Source organism: Rissa tridactyla, chromosome W, assembly GCF_028500815.1.
Source record: "Rissa tridactyla isolate bRisTri1 chromosome W, bRisTri1.patW.cur.20221130, whole genome shotgun sequence".
NCBI lineage: Eukaryota > Metazoa > Chordata > Aves > Charadriiformes > Laridae > Rissa > Rissa tridactyla.
In genome coordinates, this window is record NC_071496.1 from 25,894,481 (window position 1) to 25,900,587 (window position 6,107).

Sequence of the window (6,107 nt, forward strand, 5' to 3'; positions counted from 1 at the left end):
TGCTGAGGGGTCGTCTGTATGAACGTGGACACCACCTCGGCTCGCTAGTGTCACGGCCGGGCACGGGCCCCACGGCGGTGCCAGGCCATCATGCGCCCTGGCAACCGTTGCCAGGCAGCAAACGCGCAACCACGAACGGGAGAGGCGGGGAATGCCCCCTTCCACGCTGAACACCACGTCTATAAAACTATGGGGGCTCACCCGGAAGTGTTTCTCTGAGGGCGGTACTAGGCGCCGTGGTTGCTTTCGGGTCTGCAGTGCGCTTCCTCAGTTGGGTTTCTCTGTCGTGACTGGTTGGTGCCGCAGACATCGTCCTCCGGGTTCCGCGAGTGCTGGCCTCCGACGCAGGGCTGCCCTCTTTCCGCTCGGCTCAATCTCTGTTATCATTAGTCCCCTTTGTACGCTGAGTGATGCTATTACGGGGTTCCGGAACCGCGGGACCGTGGGGGTGGCTGACGCTGCTGCTGGTGGCCTGCACGGCACGGGCCTCTGAGATCACTTTCGAGCTGCCTGACAACGCCAAGCAATGCTTCTATGAGGAGATTGTCCAGGGCACTAAGTGCACCCTGGAATTTCAGGTACTCCTTACTTCCCTTGGTCCCCGGGGAATCTCTTGTTATTTCACTTTGATCATTAATATTAGGGTTTTAATAACTTAATACCTACATAAATTGGTGGGCACTCAAACTACATTATACAAACAGCCTATCTGAAATGTTGTATCTGGTGCTTGGCACCTCTGAATAAATCTTTATAGCATTATATGTTTCAATAAATATTTAAATATTTCAAATAAATTGTCTACTATTTTAGAAAGCTTCTGTATGCATATAAAAAGGGTTGTGCCTTTGGATAGAAGTCTCTCGATCCTTCAGGATGCCTTATCTTAAAGGCAAGAAGTTTGGAGCAAGGATTAAATTTAACTTAGAATAGTAAGCTACGAATACCTAAACTGCCAGTTGCTCTTGCTGCAGAGACAGGATAGCTAGTCTGATTCTACAGAACATTGTGCTATAGACCGACAACAATCAAAGGCTGACGGTACTTGAGACAATCATGAAGTTTTGAGTTGCTTGTAGGCACAATCTGAATGTGCTGGTGTTGGAAAGAAATACTGTCATTAAATGTGCAGGAGTGAGGCAGCAGAACCTCTAAAATTCTGTTTACACGAACATATGAAAATGAGCCAGGCTGTAATACCTGTTCTACTCAACATACACCATTCCTGCAACATAAAGTAGCTTGACCGAATAGGCTAGTTAGACAGTTTAGGCCATATGCAAAGGAGCTGGTTTATTGCATTTTGGCAATCTCAACTTGCTGAATAAATTGCATGGATGGGCTTGTGGATATAGTAAATTACTGATTTATTTCAGTAATGTCTTTGCCTCATCTAACTTCATCTGCTCTAACCTTTGCTATAGTACCAGTATCTTAAAATGAGGTAACTAAAACTTCCCTCATAAACTGTTAGAAAACACAGTTGATATTACATATCCTCAATTTAAAAGATCTTATTTTGAATTGTTCTGTGAGTCTTCCATAGGATGAGGATTTTTGCAAACTTGTATTGAAAGATTTTTAAATTAATGCATTTTATTTTAAAACATTTGTCAGATCAAACAATTGGGAGGTGCTAGTTGGGGGAGGTGCTAGTTGGGGGAGGTGCTAGTTGGGGGAGGTGCTAGTTGGATGTCTGTTCTGCTTAAGACAATTTCTTGTTGTTTTCAGGTGATCACTGGAGGTCATTATGATGTTGACTGTCGGTTGGAAGGTCCTGATGGTGCTGTATTATACAAAGAGATGAAGAAACAATATGATAGTTTCACGTTTACTGCATCCAGAAATGGAACATACAAATTCTGCTTCAGTAATGAGTTCTCTACTTTCACACACAAAACTGTGTACTTTGATTTCCAGGTTGGAGAAGATCCACCACTGTTTCCTAGTGAGAACAGAGCAACTGCACTTACTCAGGTAAAATATTGTGTTTGATAGCAGCTGTTAGGTGGAGGGAATGTTTTTCAAATTCAGCTGCATTAGATATCTATATTACTGTTGAAAATGAATGGGTTGGAGCTTCTTTAAAATAACCTGAGTTACTAAAAGTGAACCTTTTCTGAAAATTAGGATTTGCAGAATGCAGAGCTGAGGAGGAATTACCAAGTGTTTAAGTGGAAATTAGGGAAAATATACAGTGGCCTAGAGTTTAAGGGAAATTTTTTATGTCATGATTCTATGTCTGTGGAAGTGTGGATTTTATAAAGTGTAAAATATCAATGGATCAGGGTTTTCAAAATTCCTGAACTTTGGAAAAACTTTGAGAACAATTTGTTTTTATATTAATATAGTTTAGAGTCTTTTTTGAGGGGAAGACTTGAATGGTTGATCTCTTATTTAACTGTCACTTTTAAAATGGGAAGAGAATTCTAGAAAAATAAACAAATGAACAAAATCTGTCATACTTAACTGGCTTCTAGATATATCATTTATAAAACACTTAAGTGGCAAAGCAGTATTCTTGCTCCAGACTTAATTTTTTAATGTACCCTTCTTTCTTCAGAATTTTAGCTTTACACCACTTCTGCCCAAACTAAACCATCCAACTTCACTTGGAATAGTCACTTCACGAATTCTCACTAACGTTCTTACACTATAACTGTTACCAAACTTCACTTTAAAAAAAAAAAAAACATTTTAAAATGCTGGACGTGGCCGCTATTTTACTAGTTTGAACTCAATGGTAGAAATGCCACTTCCTGAATATCTACTTTACTCACTCGATTTTACCCCATGTAAGTCTGCAGTGGCTAAAGATTTGTAACAAGTAGGTAACTTGCTGTGAATTCAGTTATAATTCGTATCTCTATCTCTTTTTTTCATCACCTTTCTTGTCTGCTTTATGTTGTCTTTTGATTCTTGATCCTGTAGCTCCCTATCTCCCCGCGCTTTCTTTAATCTTCATTCTGTGCATTCTGTTACATGTTTTGGTTTTTTGTGTATTTGGGGGTTTTTGTTGGTTGTTACTTTGGCACCAGTAGAAAGTATTGAGAACACAGAACATGCAGATTCTAGATCCAGCATCTTTGCAGGCTGTGGGAGAAGGTATAAGAAAAAGTTTATCAATGGGTTGTAGCATACTTAATGCAAATCAGATCTTTGAGAAAGGGGAAGTTAACTTTCAAAGCATAACACATCTTTGGTAAGTAGGTTCTCCATTGCAATTTTCTTGAGGCTTGTAGTATGACCAAATGTGGTCAGACTTTCACAGGGACTGTAAAAGGTAAATCCCTGAAACTAGACTTAGTTTAAATTTAAGATCCCTGCTGCAGAGTAGCAGAGGGCTCTATAATTTAGCAGTGAAACAAATGGCAGAACTTAATGCATGAAATCCCTTCCTGAATTTTGTTTAGAATAATATCTTGGACTTGTTCAGACACCTGTCCTGAAAGTCATCAACTTGAAAAGCTGATTTGACACAGTTATAAGTAACTGACAGTGGTTTTTATTAGGGTGTCAAACACTTCCTTTTATAATAGATTGTGCTTTTGATCTTCAGGAAATACTGAATTTTAGGGGGTAGCCAGTTAGTTAGTTGTTCTAAAATGTAAGTATTTTGAAGATACTCATTAATCTCTTGATGGTCAAAAGACAATCATGGGTACTGACTCTTACTTTCAGAAGATAAACTGAAAATGGACGTAGTTTATGTGTAAAATGATTTAGGTCTTGGAAAGCCTGTAGTACGTAGATTGAAAAGTTTAAGATTTTTCAGGTTAGAAAAAGGAATGCGATTTTTATGAAAGATGGCAAGTGCACTTGGGCAATTTGGTCTTGACTGTTTGTTATATGAATATGGTAGGGAGCATCCAGAAACACTGAAAAATAACTGAGTTGTCCTTTCTCTAATCATTTTTTACATATGTGACTAATAGAAGAGTCTCATGCCAAAAGAACATGTTGAGGTCAGCAATCTAGATCTCAGGCTTTTGTGAAACTGAAGCTTGAGAATTATGCAATGAAGAATCACATACTTCTGAAATCTAAAAGAGTTTTAATATGTACTATGCACGTCTTAATGATATAAAAAACTTACTAGCTATCTAAATCTGGAGAGAGATTTACTGCTTGTTTTGCTGGTGTAGGTGGAATTAACAAATGTTGGATCTCTGACATATTTCAATACAGTGTTTATATTCACTTTTGAACCCAAACATGCATGAATTTTAATATTCAGTTTGTGGTTCTTAGAGTGCATTACTTTTTATTTGGTCTGCAGTTTTGGACGCTTTGGTACTTAGTCACATTTCCGTGTTTAAAACTTGATTAATATGTTAGATTTATAGTATTTCAGTCTGACAGTGGACCGAGATAATCTTTCATCTGTAAAGCTATGTGAATCCTAATTTTAAATATCAAACTACAAAACTTCATAGAACAAGTGTTAGAAGGGTTCTTAACTAAGCTGTGTATTTGTTTGCTTCTCTAGATGGAGTCTGCGTGTGTTTCAATTCATGAAGCTTTGAAGTCTGTCATTGATTATCAGACTCATTTCCGGTTGAGAGAAGCACAAGGCCGCAGCAGAGCAGAGGATTTAAACACAAGAGTAGCATATTGGTCAATAGGGGAAGCAATCATTCTTCTTGTAGTTAGTATTGGGCAGGTATTTCTCCTCAAAAGCTTCTTCTCAGATAAGAGAACCACAACAACCCGTGTTGGATCATAACTGGTAGTGATAATGCTTCAGGTCATCATGCTATTCACTTGTGAAATTACTGTTCTCCAGTTAATTGTAGGTACAAAGGAACTAAATATGTGAAACATCTAAATGTCTATCCCTCCTCATTGATTAAAATCTCAAAACACGCACCAAAAGTTATGAAAGGGACACCCAATTTGAAATATAGAGTAAACTTAATGTTTTCTGATACCTGTATTAAATATCTGTCAATGACCAGCCTCTCTTTGGTTTTGCTGATTTTAATAAAAATTGAGTTTGACTTTACCAATAAGATTACCCATCTGTGGTATAATGCTTTAAAAGAACCCAACAATCTAGTGCCTGATATGAAGGACAATAGTCGTGAAAATTTTATTTGACTTAAATTTTCAGGCCGAATGTATTGGATTATAAATAAGCTAATGGGATGAACTGTAGTTGCAAGATGTATTGCACTGTTTTGATTTGCTGTAACAAAAAAAAAAAATCCAATCATATCCTTTGCTTATCTGTAAAACTGTTGCAAGCTTGATACTACATGGTGGTGCAAATTCTCCACCTGCCTGGTAATTCTCCACCTTCAAAACCTGATAAATTTTATACTTGAGTGCATTTGCTTCAATACACACTTTTCTACATTAAAATATAATGCATTTCTTCTTTTACAATGTTTTACTAAACTTCTAAACTGAGACTACTCAGGCAATGTGCTTTCTCTATTCAAAAACTTAAATCTCCAAGTTGTTTTTAAAAATGCAATAAAATAGGGAATCTTGTAACTCTGTCGCTGAAGCTGTGTGATCTCTATACTTGTGCTGCTGCTTGTCAGATTTAAGACCAGAGATAGTTTGATTTTTATCAAGCAATACAGCACCAGCACTGGACAGTTACATTGCATACATTAGGCACATGCAAAGCTTTTTATTAAATTGTTTTCCTTTTAAGAAGCCCGTTTGATACTAATACTGCATTGCGTGAGTGCTGTGAACTTTATTTCCCTGATTGGTGCACTGACACATTATGGCCATGTGCATGTAATTGCCACTCTCTTCTGTTAATGGTCATGAAATATTTTAAATATTTTGGGGTATCTTTTTGGTAGATTTCTAGCTGCATTGCTTCCACTGCTCGTGTCTTCAGTTAGTGTTGTAATAAAATCTTGTTTTATTTGGATGTGGAAGATAGTAAATGTATGTACATACAAGTAGCTTGAATTGAGGTAGTCAAAATAAAGCTAAACTTCATCATATGGTTCTGGAGGAATAAATGAACTCTGACCAATTTTTAAGTGCATACAAACAAAACTAAGATGAAAAAAATTCTAACTCTAATTCAAAAGACTCCACTTAAACTAGTTTTCAGCAAGCGGAGAAAGAATGCTAAATCT

General features: G+C 37.5%; 1 protein-coding gene across 1 annotated transcript; it reads left to right on the forward strand.

Moving 5' to 3' along the window:
• Positions 1-309: 309 nt before the first annotated feature.
• LOC128902006 (transmembrane emp24 domain-containing protein 7-like) lies at positions 310-5,757 on the forward strand. Its single transcript, XM_054184260.1, has 3 exons — positions 310-578; positions 1,732-1,977; positions 4,490-5,757. Exons 1-3 carry the CDS (start codon positions 411-413, stop codon positions 4,724-4,726), a joined length of 651 nt encoding a protein of 216 aa, XP_054040235.1. The 5' UTR covers positions 310-410; the 3' UTR covers positions 4,727-5,757.
• Positions 5,758-6,107: the final 350 nt, after the last annotated feature.

Excerpts from the sequence above, each read along its gene's own strand:
- LOC128902006 (XM_054184260.1), top strand. The coding sequence starts at position 411 with ATGCTATTACGGGGTTCCGGAACCGCGGGACCGTGGGGGTGGCTGACG. Across the intron at positions 579-1,731 it reads AGTGCACCCTGGAATTTCAG|GTGATCACTGGAGGTCATTA; the intron begins GTACTCCTTACT and ends TGTTGTTTTCAG. Across the intron at positions 1,978-4,489 it reads GAGCAACTGCACTTACTCAG|ATGGAGTCTGCGTGTGTTTC; the intron begins GTAAAATATTGT and ends TTGCTTCTCTAG.